Source organism: Poecilia formosa, unplaced genomic scaffold (genome assembly GCF_000485575.1).
Source record: "Poecilia formosa unplaced genomic scaffold, Poecilia_formosa-5.1.2 Scaffold100, whole genome shotgun sequence".
Taxonomy (NCBI): domain Eukaryota; kingdom Metazoa; phylum Chordata; class Actinopteri; order Cyprinodontiformes; family Poeciliidae; genus Poecilia; species Poecilia formosa.
The window spans coordinates 456984-476339 of record NW_006800039.1 but is presented as its reverse complement, the minus strand read 5'-3'; the positions used below and the strand labels follow the sequence as shown (position 1 = coordinate 476339).

General features: G+C 38.8%; 1 protein-coding gene across 2 annotated transcripts in view; it reads left to right on the top strand.

Annotated features, from left to right (window-relative positions):
- arhgap24 (Rho GTPase activating protein 24) overlaps positions 1–19356 on the top strand; it is a 76852-nt gene that overhangs the window by 4634 nt on the left and 52862 nt on the right. The window contains exon 2 of one of the 2 annotated variants that reach the window (XM_007558895.2): positions 7866–8084. In XM_007558895.2, the coding sequence (XP_007558957.1) occupies positions 7881–8084 (204 nt within the window). In that variant the 5' untranslated portion in view covers positions 7866–7880. Of the gene's footprint in view, positions 1–7649; positions 8085–19356 lie in introns of those variants that run through there. The other variant, XM_007558894.2, reaches the window with a different exon arrangement.

Below are 19356 nucleotides of genomic sequence, written 5' to 3'. Positions count from 1 at the left end.
TATATATATATAGATATATATCATCAATGCAGCATTGAGAACGATCCCTACCAACACCATATGAGCTGATATACAACTCAGCATCAGTGATCCTTGAGATGCTTGGCTATAAGAGCAACCATGAGACCCAATATCTTAGATTTATGTTTTTGCATCCACCAGAATAATGTGCAGTTGCGCCACTGTGTATATATACAGTTTTGCTGTCTTAAAAACCAAATAACATATTGTTATGTGGGAATATCTTAGAATCACTTTGGTTTCTTACACACAACTGAATGCAATACGATCTCACGCAAAGCCTTTTTTGTTGGAGATTCTTCATACGTTTTTCAGTATTATCGTTTCAAAAGACAGCCACATCAGCAGTAATCTTCATTCACATGTAGAATGAGTCAGCCAGTCGAAGTCAAAGAGTAACCACTGTCTCTCCACAGGCCTGCTGCTCAGTTACCAGACATTCATTGACACATGGCAGGGCAGAAAATGGGAAAGGGTGAGCCGGGGGTGTCAATGTATCACCGCGGAGCTGGAGGAGGGGACACATGTGGCGTAGACAAAATAGACAGTGACTCATCAGTGAGCTTACTGGGAACAACATTCTCTATTGAATTGATCCTTCTGTGCTTGTGATATTAAGCACCTCTCTGCCTCTCATCTCTCTCCATCCGTCTACTTTATCGACTCACAGTGAGCCGTGTGGGTAGCGACTGTTCCTGAACGACATCCTCACCCCTAATGAAGTCCCCTCTCTCAAATCCTGACCTCCTCGTAACCTCCTCTTGTATTAAATAATACTGGGCTTCATTTATGTCAGCATTAGGCGAATGTTTGCTTTCAATTGTAAAAAAAGCATTCTCATCTGAGGATGTTCTGAAAGCCCTTCCTCTTTCACGTCCTCCCCCGATGATTAGCGGCAGCAGCAACAACACAGCAAGAAACCTGCTGTCGTCTCACCTCTGTGTCTTTCATGGCAGGAGTCTACCGGCAGCGGACTGTGCTTGAAGTGCAGCAGCTTTGGCAGGCAAGGTTTATATTTGTCTTTGACACATGTGGGTCACAGGGGCCATATTTTGTGCCAGCTCTAAAAGAGGAAGTTACTTGGGGATATTTAAAGCGCTGACAGAACTGACTGACAATGTAAGGATTATGTCTCCACTTGTGGTTTTTTCGTGTTTTCTCACAAATGTTTTGCTGGTTTATTCACTTTCCTCTGTAAAATAAGGGAAAATGTAACTATTAAATATAGGCAGGGTCTGTCATTAAGGTGGTTCTGCCAGCTGTAACTTGCTAAGTATCTGAGTAGACTGGGTTTGCAATAGGACATTATTCAAGAAACATAAGGCTGTGTGCATTTGATTACTGAATGTATATGTAATGATAGTAGAAATTAGTCGACACATTTTGATTATTATGTTTTACATTTGGTGTGGACCAGTGTTTGAGCTTATGCAAAGTAGTAGCTTCTGAAATGAAGACAGTATAAGACAAACACTTGTTGCGTAGTTTTAAGCTGCTAAACTGTTTAACATCAATTATTACAAACATTTTGAGACTATTAGTACGTTTCATGTCTTGGACAACAGAGAAAAACTGATAACTCAGCTGTCAATCAAAACAAGACAAGAAGCAGTGTTTACATCCTGTAAAAATCTGCTGCTGTTTGCTGGTTAGCCAATTCAGCCAGTTCTTACAAATGCCTCTTCCTCTTTATGGCTGAAAGGGGATTGGTGGTCTGTTCCCTTCTTCTCTGTACTCAGTATCCTTGAAAACAGGAAGTGAATGATGTTCCTCAGTCAGCTTTTAGACCGGAATTACTGAAGCATAAATAGTTGCATAAAGCTATGTAGGTGCTGCAAATAAATTGGCTCAATTTCAAAAGCAAACGTAACAAAAATGCAATTTTAAACAATGCAAGTGTTTATGGTGGGTGGTGGTGATGAAGGATTTCAGCTTAGATATATTAATGGTCAAACCAAAGCTTCTTACGTATAAGTATTTTATTTTATTTTATTTTTTTTTTACAAATGAATCCAGAATGAATTGTAAGTTTTCTTTTGAAACTGATACAAGGGCAACGTCATCAGTGTACTGTGGCACCATGAGGCAGATGGTGGAGCTTTAATCCTTGACCCTGAATATATTTATGTTTACAAGTTGGCTACCCATTTGTTAATAATTTTGGCTCTTGGGGAAATGGAGAATGGCAGCAATGAAAAGAGAGAAAAGTGATGACATCCGCCTCATTGTACAAGAAGATAGAGCTGGTGCACAGTTCACAGCATAATTTTACATTTTTGTAATTACATTTTTGAATGAATCATGCACTTTCTAAATAAGTACAGCCACAACGGCACAACAGCAGAAGTATTGAAAGGTTGTTAGTTAATATCAGTCATCAGTCATTAAGTTTTACTGCTTCAGTCTGCGATGCTGCATAACCACCAATTCACTTTGCCCTCAGTTGCGCAATGTTTTGCTGTTGAAACCGGGCACTTCCTGTGGTCTCAGAAATTCCCAGCTTTGGCCAAACGATTGGAAAACTATCTTTATAGTCTTTAAAAAAAATGCTTGCACAAGTTTAATTTCCCAAAGGATGGGCTACTCTCTGCAGAGAGGCCTCAATCTACTTTCTCTCAGAGTCACACAATTCAAACAAAGATGTGTCAAACAGCAGGCTTTTGTGTGCTTCGGGCCACAGGACTTTCCCATATAGAGAACAAACAGTCTGTGTAAGCACTCAAACATAGCATTCTCTAGATGCTGCCTTTTTGCATGATCCTGTTGAATTACTACTGAAAAATCTCATTTCTGTGATCCATAATGCAGCTAATATCTGGCGCATATGATAATTGTGAACGTAGTACCTGCTTAATGGATGCTATTGCTTTCATTAAACACCATTTGTTACATCACAGATTGTTTTATAATCATCAACTGTAGAAGTCAAATATAGGATCTTTTATCATTACCTCAAAGTGCAGCTGTCATAATTACATAAGAGTTATTAAATCTCTCTATTTATGATTTCACAGACAGACGGTTATTTTTAAATCAGCATGCAGCAGACGTCCCCAGAGTCTGACACCAACCGTCCGCTCAAGCGCTGCCGGTCGACACGGTTAGACATAGACTTGGTCTTAATCCTGTTGCGCACAAATAGAAACAAAATGACGATGACTCGAAAGACATGTTGCTCTCAAAGAAAATGCTCTCCATTCTCCTCTCTTGCACTTGAGGATTTCGAATACGTCTGGTTTAATGTGACTACCGCCAAGCCACAAACTAGGGTGCACCCTGCAAAGAAATTGCATGCCACAACTCCTCAGAGGTCTGATTTGCAGCTAACTTTGTGCTGTCCTGCCGGACGCGCAGTGTTTATGGATGCATTGGTCTCTGCTGTATACTGAGCTGTTGTTGTTTACAGAGAAGGTCAGAGTGGCTCTTCCCACAGACTTCTCGGAATGGTGAAAGTTCGGAGGCATGCTGTGAGAACATCCTGGAGCATGCTTTGACTCAAGATGTCACTGGATGCTGTTTCAAAGCTGCAACAGGGGGAAAAAAAAAAAGAAAAAAAAAAGAAAGAAAAAAGTCAAAGATGCTATCCAGTCGTGTAAAAAGAAACATGGATCTCCAATACAAAATTTTGTAAAATGCAAAGTTGTTAATTTTTAAAAATTGCTGATTGTGTTTTGCTGGCGTTTGGGCCAATGATATATCCAAGGGACTGAAGAATCAATGACATGCTTTGATTTTTCAGCTTATCAGTGATAAGTTGATATTGATGAAAACTATACCAGATGACCAAATTTTGACTTAGATTGAAGTATGTGAGCTGATGTATTTAACCCAAAGTTTAATTTGGATAATCTTCTCCCATGCTCCCAAACTCTGAATTGCAAAGCTGAAGCAAAACAGTAATGATGACAGTAAGTTGGTTCAGATATTTTGCACAAATCTGTTTATGTCCCTGTTAAAAATATTTTCATCTGATTGGCATATGTCACCTTCAATAGTTATGGGATTTACCAGCAAAGTTGCACCTCATGCTGTCTGAACTGTACTCTCTAGAGTTCCCAAATCTTTTGGCTTCTGACCCAATAAATAATAGTGGAGAAGACAATCTCGACTTGTTGAATTGCAGCCCATGTGGGGTTCCAACCTCAACAGTGGGAACCACTCGTTTAGCTTATTGGAGCTATTGGAGCAATCTCTCTGTTTGAACGATGGCATTGTTTCTGCCTTTCACTTACCAAGGCTGTCTGCAATTAGATGAAAATATAGACTGTGCAGTAGGTATGTGTGTGGCGATGCTAACTGGTGGGATTTCGCTCATTAAATGTCTGCCTGTCAAGTTTGGTTTTTAAAGTTGTTTTAAAGTTCTGCAGGAAAAAAAAAATGTTGGTAGTTGCAAATCCTCTTTATGGAAAGCAGTGAACAGCGGAAATGATTTTATAAGAAGCTGATTTGAAAGTATTGCGAAAAATAAGTTTTCTGAAACCCCTGCAGTGTTCTAACATACGATTCAAAGGTTTTGCTGCAGCAATAAGAATACAAGTAAACAACTCTGAAAGAGAGAATTTGATTAAAAAAGTGTATTTATAAAGACAGCGCAGAACAAGTAAAAATGCATATGGACATACTAAAAATATGTGATATGTGTGCAATATATTGTGTTTCCAAAGATGCGTGCATGTGGAAGGTTTGATCTTAAACTTAGAACACAATAACAAAACAAACAGAAAACTGTGTTGCTGAACATGTGATAAAATACAGTGATGGATGGATGGATGGATGGATGGATGGATGGATGGATGGATGGATGGATGGATGGATGGATGGATGGATGGATGGATGGATGGATTTTGAACACAAAAGCTTATGATTAAATATCTCATATTTGCCTGGTTAAGATATTCTCTTTCTGCTTTTCCAGTCTTGTAGCTTTACCGCAAGACTTATTTTAAACTATCTTGTTTCGCTGCTTATTTTGGAGACTGTGACTCGAGGGGGAAAACGCTGCCATAAATAGGCTGCACATACATCTACACACAGGTGTCTCACAGGGACGCAGCAGACGTCTCCAGCACGCTGGTTTCAATCTGCTGAGTGGACACAACAGTCAGGCCATTTTGGGTTTTTTGCAATTGTTTCATAAAAATGCTCAGAGCCACATCTGGCACCTTTAGGACGGTTCACAGGAACAAAGACTGGCTTTGTATAAATTAGAGTTTTGTAAATAGATCAGCCATCTTATCTTTTGAGTCTGTTAATTTGTAAACAAGACAAGATGATGTTTTTTTAATTCATTGACTCGGGTAGTTAGTTACAAGCCCATGATTTGCAGGCTAACTGATTTTCTGTCCTCAAAATATGTGTATGTGATTGTCCTGATCAAAATGCATACATTTCTTTCTACTGATTCTATTTATGCTGTTATTTATGCGCTCAACATGCCCACAGAAAATTTATGAGAATGTATTTCCTGCAGACAAAGCCTCAGTGTGATGTAAATTTGAACTTATATTGCTACTGTCAACCACCTAACAGTTATTTACACCAAGAGACGCAGGAGTTATTTATGGTTTCAATTCATACTGCAACACAGATCAGTCCCAGCAGAGCTGTTGCAAAGTCCTGTGCAGAAAACATGACGTTGTGGAGCTAAATGCTATACCTTCACCCACACACTGAAAATTCATATAAAATTGTTTACCTGATTTCTGTGCAGGTATGTATCTGTTTGTCTGGCATTTATAATATAGTGGAAACAGGTGAGTTCCTCTGGTGCATGTTGGGTAATCCTATGAAATAAGGAATCATTTCTTCCATGAACTTATCCTACATTTGGAAGAAGATTCCACCCTGCTTTGTACCCAACATATTTAAAGATTTCAAAAGAGAGGAATGGAAGATAATCTGTAGATTAAAACTCCACAATGTTGTCTTGGAGCAAATATTTCTTGGAGAAATTCAGAGGAGTGAACATACAGGAACATGTGATTCCCATTATCCTTCTACAGGGAATTATGAAAGTATTCCCTCCCCTTGACCGTTTGAAGTTTTCCAACATTTTGTCACATTAAAACTACAAACTTTGGTGTGTTTTACTGGGATTTCATGTCACAGAGAAACAAAAAGCAGTGGATATTCCTAATCACGCAACTAGATGCAACTCGATCCAGCCAATTGCCTTCTGAAGTCAAGTAATTGGCGAAAAAAAGTTCAACTGTATGAAATTTCACTTTGGTGCATTTCCAGCTTTACAGTAAAAGACTTAGAGGTTTGTGGGAGATCATCATGAACCAAGACACAAAGCTAACAGGTTATAGCTAAAGCTGTGGATGAATTTAGAGCAGGGTAAGGCTATAAACTGCTTTTCTTAGGCTTTATTCAGTGAAGAGCATAAAGAGTATAAAACAAATTCAAACCTACCAAGACATGACCAGGCACCTAAACCCACAGGCCAAGAAGTCCTTGACAACTGGAGTAACTAGAGAGATCTGCAGCTCAGGTGGGGGAATCTATTTTCAGGACAGCTGTCATTTATAGATGACGCCCACAGCTACTCTTTATTCAATTGCTCAACTAAGCTTGAGCAATTTTGGACAGGGGAAGCAAAAGTTTCAGGCTCTGGAAAAATAGTCCAAAACTACAGCAAAAGGTAGTTCTGCAGAACAAAAACACACTTTTCACACACTTTTCACACACTTTTCAGGTTGTTATGTGTAAAAAGAAAAGAACACCTTTTCCTTTCACCTCACAAATATAAGCTACGTATTGTTGATCTGTCCCATTGAATCCCATCAATACACATTGGAGTCTGTGGCTGTAACATAACTGTACAATGGGACTCTCCATGACCACAGAGAGTTATGATTGCACCACAGCAGACGTGTCGCACTTGCTCCACTTCTGCGGAGCGGCATCTGGTCCTCATCTGGACCTGGGGGCTGGCTGGACATCCCCCAAGCCAAGCACAATGAGCGCCACTGACAACATGGCAACGCTCAGAGCTGACAGCAGCAAAACTCAGCACATGTCACTGACTAAAGCAGAGGTATGTGTGTTGATATGGAAACAAGATGTGCAGAATGCTTTTTTTTTTTACTCAGTACGTGAAGGGCAATGTATCATAATTGCAGATGTGAAAAAGGTTAGCAGTAGGTTAATAGGTTAACTGTACCTAAATTATGCTAAGGTGAAAACAAGAACAAAACATCATCCCCAGCTTGCTACATCTTGTACTTGCAAAGTAGAAATTGTATTTGTTTCTACTGACACTAATTTGAAGAGCTAAAATAATGTTCAAGATTAAAGCGTCCCAGTAAAGTTTGAGACTCTTGTGGTTGTCTGTTTCTTTCACTTTTTAAGCTTTTTGTTGCTTTAATATTACATTTTTTATTCAGTAACCAGAGTCACTTGAAGTATTTACAAAGTCCTGTCACAACCATAAGTACTTGATTCACCTTTTGGATAAAAAAAAATAAAAAATCAAACTGCTATAATGGTGATTTTGAAGAATACAACCGTTTGTACTGAAAAGTTAGTAGACAGGGTTTAAGACACTTAGAGAAAAATAGATAAGCCAAAACAAAGAAGCCTGACAGGCCCAGCAGTTCATGGGCAGACAAAAACCTGAAGGAGAGGCTTGGTCTGTGCACTTATTTGCTTTTAGTTTTTCCTCCTCCCACAAGTTCATGTCTGCCTTTGTGTCATCGTGTCTCTCAACCCACACTGGTTCAGCCTCCATAAAATGAAAACACACAATTAGACTTGCACAAAAGTTTGTGTCATTAGCAAGCAAAATTCAGAAGACAAACTCTTCAGCCTCTGCAAGTCGGATAACTTCTATTTGTTTTTAGATTGAAGCTGCCGCGATGGATGACCGGAGCGTGTCTCACAACAGCAGTCCTCAGCGCTGCGGAGGTCAGTCCAGCTCTGAGGGTCAGAGGTCAAACGTGATCAGGTGCGGTTGGCTCAGGAAGCAAGGAGGTTTCGTGAAGACGTGGCACAGTCGCTGGTTTGTTCTCAGAGGGGAGCTGCTCTACTACTACAAAGATGAGGAGGAGACCAAACCCCTGGTAAGTCTCTGAAATTATGTCAGAGATGCTCACTGAAACTTTCTTATTTTGAGTTTTAAACAAGCAAATCAAAAAAAAAAAAGAGAGAGAGAGAGATATACCCCCACCAATGTTATCCATGACCTACTGTATCAGCTGTGCATATTTTGGCAAACCCATCCATCCAATAGGAAATGATTCAGGCGTTGTTAAATCAGTAACTAGATGTGAATACATAAAAAGGGTAAATGCTTAGAATGCATTCAAAAGCTTAATTACTCTAAGCTTTCATTGACTAAAGTGAAAATGCAAGGACGGTTTGTTGCACGTTAGAGTCTGCATTCTTCTAATGCCACAACATAAAAGGTGTCAGGTGAGCTCTAAGAACTAACACACACACCCACGTCTAAACTGGTGGTTCCAGATACACTGGAAAACAATAACACACAGAAGGGCGAGCAACGGAGAAAGCTGTTGGCATATTTTTGTGTAGTAGTTTCTTTGCTTTTATCACAGTGCAAATGAGAAAAACACTACACTTATTGCTATCTTCACTTAAAAAATAGTCATAATATTCAGCTCTTTATTGAGTTAGAATAATCTCACATTGAAATGTTTTGAAAAATACAATATTTACTTTTACGTGGCAAAACAATCTAACATTTTATCAAACACCATTTGTACAGTTACAGAGAGTTGCATCTTGCGGGTCATCAAGTCTCCATGACAACAATTAGACGCAACCTACATAGCAACTAGGAATCGCAGAAATAAAAAAATAAAAAAAAAAAAAACCTCTTTTGCGGCAACCTGTTGTAGGGTTACATAAGGAAGCAGCGTGTTTGACTTGTTTCCGTAGTTGCAGCTCCAGTTAACTCAAATGTTGCAACCTACCATAATAAAAGCTTACAAAGTTATCATTCAAGCTTGGGCAGTAGTGGTGATTTATGAGGTAAAAGCAAAAATAAAAATGTATCTTTTTACTTTGAGCATTAAACTAATTATTGACCAAATTATTTTAGTAATTCTAACTGGCCTAAAAAAAACAATAAAACATTCAAAATGGTAGCATGTCTGTCTGTACAGTAGCCTACGAGTAAATATCTGATTTCATGGGTGCAGTTGTGACTCTTCTATCTACATTCTCGTGCATAAAGACTGAAATTGTCCAAGGATATCCCAATTACGTCACATGTTGGCATCGTGTTGCACATTCGGCAGCATTTCAGCTGTCATTGGAATTCAATTGTAAAACCAGCCCTTCATTTATACCTTTAGCCTGCTTTTGTCTTTTCACACTCACTCACTCTTATTTACTCGTTAGGAGCTCAACGAGGGCTGTTACCAATTTGTATTTCCAACAGGCAGAATAACAGAACAGAAGCTCTTCACAAATACACAAGAGACCTCATCTTTCTCTCTTAGCTTTTCCATCCAAACAGTATGCTCCCTCTTCCAGAGGAAACTCGAGCGCAATTGAAACTTTCACGTTGCTCATCCGGACACACACTTCTTTGGCTGATTTCCTAGCGTGAAGTTCGGCCAAGCCGAAGCCACATCGGCAGTAAAAGTCTCAGAAGGTTGAATCTGCAGACCTAAAGGCGGGCTGCTGGCCAGACAGGAGGGAGAGTTATTCTTCACTGTTAGTTACGGGAGCTCTGGGTCTCGGGGCGTTCATTTATAGTGGAAGGTGACTTTATACGAGGTCTTGGTGAGGTCGCTGTCCCAACGCTGTCGCCAAAGTCGCTTCTAATGAACGCTAAAGCGAAATTACAAAACTGCTTTTGTAGCCCATCTTCCGGTTTACTCTTAGCAGATTTATTACTGCACCTGCTCGCTTTACCACCTGGAAAACATGGTTTGCTGCTTTCCTCCTCTGCCCTACTTCTCAGCCAAAGCCATAATCAACACCTGAAACTGCTACGTTTTTGCAGCGAATAGGGGTTTGTACTGAAACTGGGTCAGGTGTTGAGGTAGAGGAGCATTGAACATTCTGATACCAATGTGTCTTTGACCTCCAACTCAGAGCAGCATGGAAGGTAATAAAAGTCACATTTCTCACCCAAGCATAGTATTAACCCTTGTGTTTACAAATGGGGTCCAACCGACCCCACACACGTAAAATGTGTATCATTTGCCACAGTCCTCCACGTTTGCCTCTGTCCTCGCACGCACAAGGGTTAAAACAAATGCGAGAAAAGTAATCCAGCGTCATTACTTAAGAGAAAACACGTGTAGGGCAAAGAGGAGTCTGAGCAGCACCGACTGAAAAGTGTCCCATCATTTAACTTCCCAAGATCAGGGAGAGAGCAGGTCAAACCCACACGCACGAGCGCCGAAATCCGCCAAGACACACTTAATGATGGGCCTGTCACGAGCTACGAACTTGATAAAACGGAGGTGTGAAGCCATATCTAGATCAGCTATTAATTAAGTCTCTCCCCCGCTGTGACGTCTCTATTTGTTCTGCTTCACATTGCCCTAATTGCTGCCTCCCCCGGTCGGGGAAAGAGCAGCTGCCCTTTTCTGTTGCCATGTGGAAACACAAAAACATGAAAACTGCAGGTACTATCTGTTCTGCACTAATCTGATAATCTTTTATTTTTTTTTTTTTTTAATTAGGGGAAAACAGCGCAGAGTCATAGAAGCTACTTCAGTGATTTATAATAATAATTTAGTTTTTATTTTTGTCAAAATGCTTTGAAATCCACTAAAATGACAACTGAAGTACTAAACTGTTTTAAAACTAAGGAGATAGTCTGTATCCCTATAGGAATGGTATTGCGGATTTTTCGGGGAGGATGTCAAAACGGCAACTCTTTAAAACCGGGGAGGAATCCATGCCAACTCTACACTCAGCTAAATTAGCATAAACTTTCAAGAGCCACTTGGAGATTTAAATGGGAATTCAAATTCTTTTTAAAAAGACATGTACAATTACTCAGCTAATAAAACGACTCTAAGAAATAATAGCATTAGGCCTAAAACTGGTGGGTTAATAAATTCAAAACGAAATTCTGGGACAACTCGAGCTTCTTTGAGAGAAAAAAAAAAAAAAGAAAAAGAAATCAGCCTCTTCTCCGGTTTTATCTCAAAGGTATTTTCTTATTCAATATCATTAACATATTCATTGCAGCCTTACTGCGTCCAGGGATGATTCCTCTGAGGAATTCAGATCTGCGTGGATAAGGTTATTTGAGAAGATGTGTCCTTTTGACCGCTGTGGGCCGGTCTTGTGAGAAATTCTGAGACCGGCGCACCGGGGTCCTTTACAGTGGGGCCAAACCTCTCGGAGCAACGTGAGGAATCTGAAGAATGGAAGTCAGATGGAGGTGAAGGGTCACTGAAAAGCACGCAGAGGGCAGGAGCACGTGTAGGCTCAGCATCAACATGCCATCTGCCTGCCCTCACTCGTCCGTGGAGACGACGTATGCACGCTCAAGCAGGCCGCGCGTGCTCACTGGAGATCGCGAGGCGCGCACTCGCACGCGTGCACTCGCGTTTCATCTGGCTCGAGCACACAAACAAAGACAACCACTCACGCAGCAGCAGAAATGAGATGATTATTGTAATTTAAGCCACTCAGGATTGGACCCGGGTATGCCAGCGAAGCAAGAGGGGGAGCTAGACGACATTATGACGGAACAGAAGAACTCTGGGTGAATACATTAAAACAATTTAATGGAATAAGGAATCAGAGACAAGTTAAAATTTTATTAAGATATTATAATTCCAGCCACAACAAGTCTGGGGATGGATAAATAATTAAAATTCACAGGACTGAGGAGTCACATTGAACTCAGACAAAATGAAAAGTAGCGACTTCTTATAATGAATCGGATCAAATCAATAATTCAGCAGCACGATGAAGCTCTGAAAGTGTTTTGCTTTCTCTGCATAAAATGGAAACTGCTTGACCTTGGCATTTAGCTGGGGGTAAATAAAATGCCACTGGAGTTGTAGGATCGTGAGTTGTGCAACAGTTCGTCTTTTCTCGCATTTGTCCGTGTTAAAACAGTAGCTCTGTTGTCACTTTGATGTTGACAGTCACAGAAAGCTATCCGCAAAATTTGACAGCAACATAAACAAAGGCCAAGTGAAATGCTAAGAAACGAACATCCCCTGATCTGATCTGATTTTGAGCCACAGACTAAATTACTAAGTTACTAAATTCTCTTTAATTTAGTTACTGAATTTATTTTCTGCAGCAGCCTAAATACACTGTTGTTGGAAAGCCTTTTATTATCACCGAGAGACACTTCGCTTTCTTGCTGTCCATGTTTGTAGAACAGACCCTGAAGTATAATTACTGTTTTCAAAGAAACGTTGTCGGGGGACAGCTTTGTTTGTCACGCTCTGCATTTTTGTGTTGGAAGGAAACTCGCAGCAAGTTTGTGCAAGTTCTGCTTTGTCCAAAAGATGACGTGGCAAACAGTGTCGAATACACAGCCAGGTGTAGCATTTTCTTTTTTTCAGACGACGTGAATCTTGTCCAAGTTATGCAACTTTGAATTTATGCAACGTGATATACTTCATCCTGCATTCCACCGGAGACATTTAAGTCACATCTTTCTGGTGGCGGCTGCTGACAATAACATATCAGCGGTGAAAGTGGGATCTTGCTTCTTCTATTCATATAGTGGAGCTATTTTTATTGGAAATATCATCAGATTGTTAATTGAGCGGGACTGATTGGTCATTGATTTTAGCAAATGATTTTGTTATTTTTAGTTTGAATTACAGTTGAACTCCTGCTAAAAAAAAAAAAAAGTACCTTCACAAGATTCCAAGAAGAACAAGCAATTTCCATGGATTTATTTTGGTTCTACCCTTGTTGTATATTGCAGTATCAACTGTATAATAATATTTCAAATATATTTCATCCATATTTGGTCTTCCTTTTTTTGATTAAATAGAAAAAGAATAGACAGAAAGAACAATATGAAAGTCTTAGACAACAGGTTACATCAGTGGAGTTAAGGAGAAGCATTTATCTCTAAAATGACACAATTAACATATTAAAAATATGCAAACTAACGTAAGGCAATAGAAATAGTGCATTAAATCTATGATAAGGTTTTGTTTTTGGTATTTTTGGCCGAAAAGCTGACTCGTGCAAGATATCAGACAGTAAAAAAAAATGTCTTCAAGACATAAAGTGGGTATAAAAGTGGCGATTATTGCCAGGTAGCATTTGCACTGATACACAAGATCCCATGAAATTAATACTGTGCTGACAGGGTGGAATAAGAGCTCTTATGAAAGCTATAAATTTTCATTCTCTTTAAAACTCTGATATTTCTCTGGACCTAAACTGATCCATCACATGGCACTGCAAAAGGTGGCAGTCACATTATGTTCCCCGGAGGTATTTACTGTCCCCAGATGAATCTTCTCACTGTAATAAAACCACACCTGACATGCAAACGTCTCAGAGTGCTGTTGAGCTAAGCTTTAGTCTCCTATATTTGTATAACCGTTTGGTATTTTTAGTATCTGAATGCGATTGATATTTGCAGTGTATGTACATTCCATTTGAAGTGATTCCATTCGGCTTATGACGGTTGTTAGTGTGATAAGCGTAAAGCCTAATGATGCGGAGAATTACTTGTAGCAATCGCTGACTTTAGCGATTACACTCGGCCATTCCATTGTTGTGTCTGGACACATTTTTAACAGAAGGAAGAGTTTGGATCACTTTCATTTTTCCATTGCACAAACAAGTCATATTTAAGGGTTGAGTTGCACAGGGATGCATAGTGACTTTAGTATTTGTTTATCACAGCAAAATTGTCTTACAGGAGAAGTATTTCTGTCTTTACTACGTTTTATTGACCTGTATATTTGCTACAGGTTAAGGCTACTACGAGGGACTCATATGATCATCTATTATTCAGTGATTTATCGGTATTTGTATCCGATCACAAAGAACAATCTAATATCTTGCAGAGTATAAAATCCTCTTGTAAATCTGTGGTACTGCTAGATTGAAGCAGAAAACTAATTTGTCCAGAAAACTATTGATGAGCAAGATCGCATTTCATTTAGCCAGTGCACTTGGTCATTCGGAAAGCCATACGTCATCCTGTAAGTGTCGTCTTACCGAATATGGAAACAGGAAATGCATTGACGAAAGTCTAAGTTTTACTTTGCAAACATTTTGATTTCATTCTCAGATCTAAGCAAATAGATTACACCAATAGTTTTAAGAAAATGGCTGGATGGGGGGGGGCGGCACCATGAATGAGTTCTCCATCAGTATTCAGTTTCATTAACATTCTGTCCCTGCAAAGTGAACAATTGCAAGATATCAAGTCGAAAGAACTCTTTGACTCTAACAGGAGTAGAATAAATGATCAATTTCATGGCATTACACACTATTTAAGAAACTTCTGTGCTGTAGCGGGACCATTTATTTGTCCCCTTTTCTGTCTGTTTTCAATTTAATCATTAAATAAATCTTCAAAGGAGATTTTCTCTTATAGTGGAAGAACTGCAAACCCTTCAGATAATGTCCTTTTGTTTTATTCAAGGTTGCAATAATTGCTTTGGCTCAGTCACTGTTTTATAGAGTAAAATAGACTAATTTCCTATTTTGTGTGGCTCAGTATTTCCTTTTTATTTTAGGCTTCAAAAACTCTCCAGCTCTTTCTTGCAGAGACTTTTTCTTGGGATGCATATTGCTCTTCTGCACCATTATAGAAATCTGTTTTACCAATTATCTTACAACTGAATGGCAATTTGAAATAGTAAAATGAGAAACAACCGAAAGTGGGTAGAATAAGCAAAAAATGTGACTCAAATAAGAGGAGCACTACTTCAACATCTTCCTACTCAAGTAAAAGTAAATAGTAGAAATTCAAGAAATGACTAGAGTAGGAGTAAAAAAGTATTCCTTAAAAAGGCTACTCATTACCGAGTAACGAATCAGAACATCATTAAATGTTACAAGGATCAGGCAGACAGAGAAAAAAAAGTAATGTGCAAATTCTGGTACAAATAAATAACATTGTTACAAAATAACAGAAGAAGGCAGAATAAACACTTTTCCAGTCAATATTTCAAAATATAATACTTATAAAGCTAATACTTAAGCACGTGTTAGAACAAGATATGGTACTTCTATAAACAATAAATAGTGTTGACTGTATCGTCTCGACCTCCAAATGGCTCGAAAGGCACAGCAGACAAAAAAATGACATTAGAGCAACAAAGCTTGGCTACAAAAAAGACGCTTCGGATTCCTGTAAATTGTAGGTTTGTGTCTACCTCTGGTGCATGTTTGTTTTTTAGCGACGTCACTCGCGGTGAGTGGAGTGTCCAGCAACGTGACTCAAGTAGGAAAAGCGATACTTCATAATAATACTCAACTAAATCTAAAAAAAAAAGAAGATGGTATGTAGTAAAATTGTACTCTTAAAAGGTTTTATGTTGTTGTTGTTTTTTTAAGGTACTCAAGAGAAGGTCTCTGAGAAAAAAGTTAAGAGAAACTACCCACCTCTGGAAACAACATATAGGTCAAGCACAATTGCAGTCCTTTAGTTTGCGGTAAGGAAACTAAAGAACTGAGATTCCTGCTGCTCTTGGTGACGATCTGAAAGGTCACGAATGCAAAAGAACAGTGATTACTGGATTAAAAAGACAGCTGATCAATGAACACTCAAATTACTTGTTACAGCCGAGGTTTGTGGTGTATTGACTTCAGCTGGAGATTTTATCTATTCGCAGTATAAATCTGGTTTCGCCTATAAAATAAACCTGTGCTTTTCTGTTTACTGCGTCTCTTCGTTGGGGTCAAACCTTTAAATAAACTGAGGCTATCTCCACAATAGTTACTTCTTATCATGACACACAGACGGTAAAAGAAAAACACACATGTCCATATCTCGATTATGATTGCCGTGATATATCACTTAATTACGTGAATTATCCACTGATGATGCAGCTTTAGTTTCACTGTCACCACTTTCAGGAATCAGGATCTTCTTTTTTTTAGTGTAAAATATTAGTTTCACACCTGCTCTGAATCACCAAACAGACTGAGAAAGATAATATGTTGGGGACGGGTTGGGATAGAAATAATGGAGTATTTAACATATCCTACACAGCAGAGTCAACATTCGATTTTAAAAGGGAAATTGAGTCTTTTGAAATGTCAGTCCTACATCCTATTGGATTCCTGAACTTTAATGTATTGTTTATTTTCTATTGTCACTATAAATATAGAACTTCCTGTTTTTTTTAAATTATTATTATAATTACACAGTATATGAAGCCACAATATTCATTGCAATATCAATGTGTGCAATACTGCAAAGGGCTGCTTGGATGGATTATTTGGGTGATAAAGTGGTATTTAAATTCTTTATGCCAACATAATATCTGAGCAGATGGATAGACTCGCCATAATTGATGCTCACAGTTTAAATATATCCATATAGATTAGAGTGAGAAAACCATCATCTCAATATTTAACAGCAATATTATATGAATGTTTTCCTAACATTGTGCCGTAACATTTCAGATGAACCTGTAAATATGTTTATTTTAATGTTAGAAACATGCCACAAACCTGTTTTAAATAGTTAAGATTTCCTCATTTCATCATCTAATTTGAAACAGGAAATTTCAAATAAATGTTTATCAAACTGCTGAGACTGACTTAAAAGAAGGAAATATTGGTCCAACAGAAGCACTGACCAAAAGTCACCTGGACAAAATTCATTAATCAAAAATCATCAGGCGATATCTTCATGCAGACTGTTGATCAGCTTCAGACAACAAAAGGCTCTAAAGGTGACTAAAGTGCACGTGTAGATGATGCGTGAACTCCAAAGCGCTTGTTTCGAGAATGCCAGGGAACGATTTAAGCAAGACTGCTGCATTTTAACTCCACAATTATAAAGTCAGGGAAGAACTTCCTGCGCCTTCCAGAAGAATTCATATCTCATAAACTTTTTTTTTTTTTTGCACATTGGCAACTTGCAATTACAAATGTGGCATGGCAGGGGAGAAGGATACATAGTTTTCCAAAGTGTTTACACATAAAAAAATCTAAACTATGCTCCGGGCATTTTTGTTCAGCCCACTTTTCTCTAATCCCCTAATAGATTCATCTTAGATTAAGCGGTTCAGTGGATATTAAAAACTTACTAATTTAAGACAAATTCAGATCTTTTTTTTTTAATATTGAAAATTGTATTACTTCTCTATAATCATTTGAGTTCATCACATGAAACCTCAATGAAATACATTAAAATGTCTAATTTGATCAAAGGTAAATTGTTTTAAGATGACAGGTGTTGTAGATTAGTGCTTTGTAAACAGACTGATTTGGATTTAATCAATTCAAGGGGAATTCATATGTAGTGCCCTAAACAGAGGATTGGATTAGACCATGTTGAGGGTAGTTTCACCTAAAACATGTTTTATATGACATCTGCTGGTGAGGTGAAACAAAAGGCTTTATTCTTAAAATACATGAAATCAACCTATCAGTAACAGAGCTTTGAAAATTAGAAAAAGACATGGGGATAATAGTGCCATAATTTGCCAACAACATAAAACTTTTCATTCATTAACAACAACAACAAAAAGTTGTATTTGTTGTCAAGCAGTGCAGAGGCAAGGGGGATTTTGCAACAAGTGGTTACTTCAGCGCTAAAAGTTTTGTTTTCTCTTGTTTTATATATATATATGTACATCTAATTGCTCCAGTTTGAGCAGGACAGTCAGTTAAACTCGTGAACATGTCGTTAAAAGAACAAAGTCGCAGTCAGCATCCCGCATCAAGCATACTTGGTTGCGGTCTGAAGAAAACACTGGATTTGTCAAAATGTGGAGCGAGCACGGTGCTGGACGCAGCCTCAGAGACAGCTTCCTGACGAGCTTTCAAGCCTCAGCCTCCTGCTGTCACCTTTTTACGCAACATATTTCTCTGATCCTCATGTGACTGCTGTGCATGCGTCTGAAGTTTCTTTCTATTTCTTTTTTGTCTGAATATAAAAGATAATGAGTTTTGTGTCACTACACAGACTCACAAAATGATCTCATTCTACTTAACTTTTCAAAATGCACACACACACACACACAAAAAAAAGATAAACAGTTGGTTTGAGCTCTTTAATGAGTAAATATCACTCTGCCTGCGGTCGCAAACAAGAGGCCACCGGGTACGACGTATGGAAAGTGTGGCGGTGGCTTAAAGCAGAATGTTTGTGGTATTGTTGTTTTAAGGTTTGGGAGGGCCTACAGACAGACATTTGTAAAAATCAGAGTCCCAACGTAAAAACGCTGCATTGAAGTTATCTCCTGTTTCCTCCCAATCGATTCAACGTGCGCAGTGAAAAGATCTGTGTTCAATGGAAGCCGGCCCTGCAAGCTCCTTTTTAATCCAGAGTTATTGAAGCAGAGCAGATTCTCTTCCCGGCTGCCACTTCAAACGGGTCTTTTCCCTCTTCTCTCCTCCACTCCGGAGCACGCCGGGCTCGTCTTTATGACAGCCTTTAAAGCACTTCATCTGGGGCCTCAGGTAGGGTTTCTACTTCCTGGTTGTCACAGTTATGGCTCATTAAAAAGGAAACTGACTCCCTCTCAGATCTTTATAATGTGTGTAAGTCCTCAGTACTGAAGTTGTCACCCAAGCACATCTTGTCTGAATTAGCATTAACCCTGATAGAGGTCAGTGTAATCACAGTCAGATGCTGCACTCACGCACTGAGGTTGTTAATAAAACTAAATTTCTGAGGGATTCTTCAGTAAAGGGTCAGGGGAAGAAAATGTTAAGAGGACGGAGCGAAATAATAAAAAAACCAGTTGCATCAGTGAGACAAACCTCATTTACATTGTTGTAAAGAACAATTTACGCAGTTCTGTAATTCAGTTGAAGTCGAAGAAAGCTGGAAAAAAAATACAGACATTTTAAAAAGTCTGTTATTAGTCATTGTGATCCCCTTTCACACATTTGAACTTCTGTCTTTTGCTACTGGAAAAGGGTCAAAATGGACTCCTACATATTAACTCATATCAACATTTTCTTGCCTTTGACTAATCATGTTCCTGACAGAGCCGTAGATTTAGCATTTATTTACAAATGACGGGCTATCGATTTGGCACTACAGGAGGGAAATAGGGCCAGTGCACGTAAGTTCGGCGTGAACAAAACCATGGTTCGGCGTTGGAGACGGAGGACTGCGTCCTTAATAAATCCAGCAGATTTATGGGAAGCAGATGGAAAGCCGAGAGCGGCGGAGATACCAGCTGCTTATATGTATATATATATATATATATATAT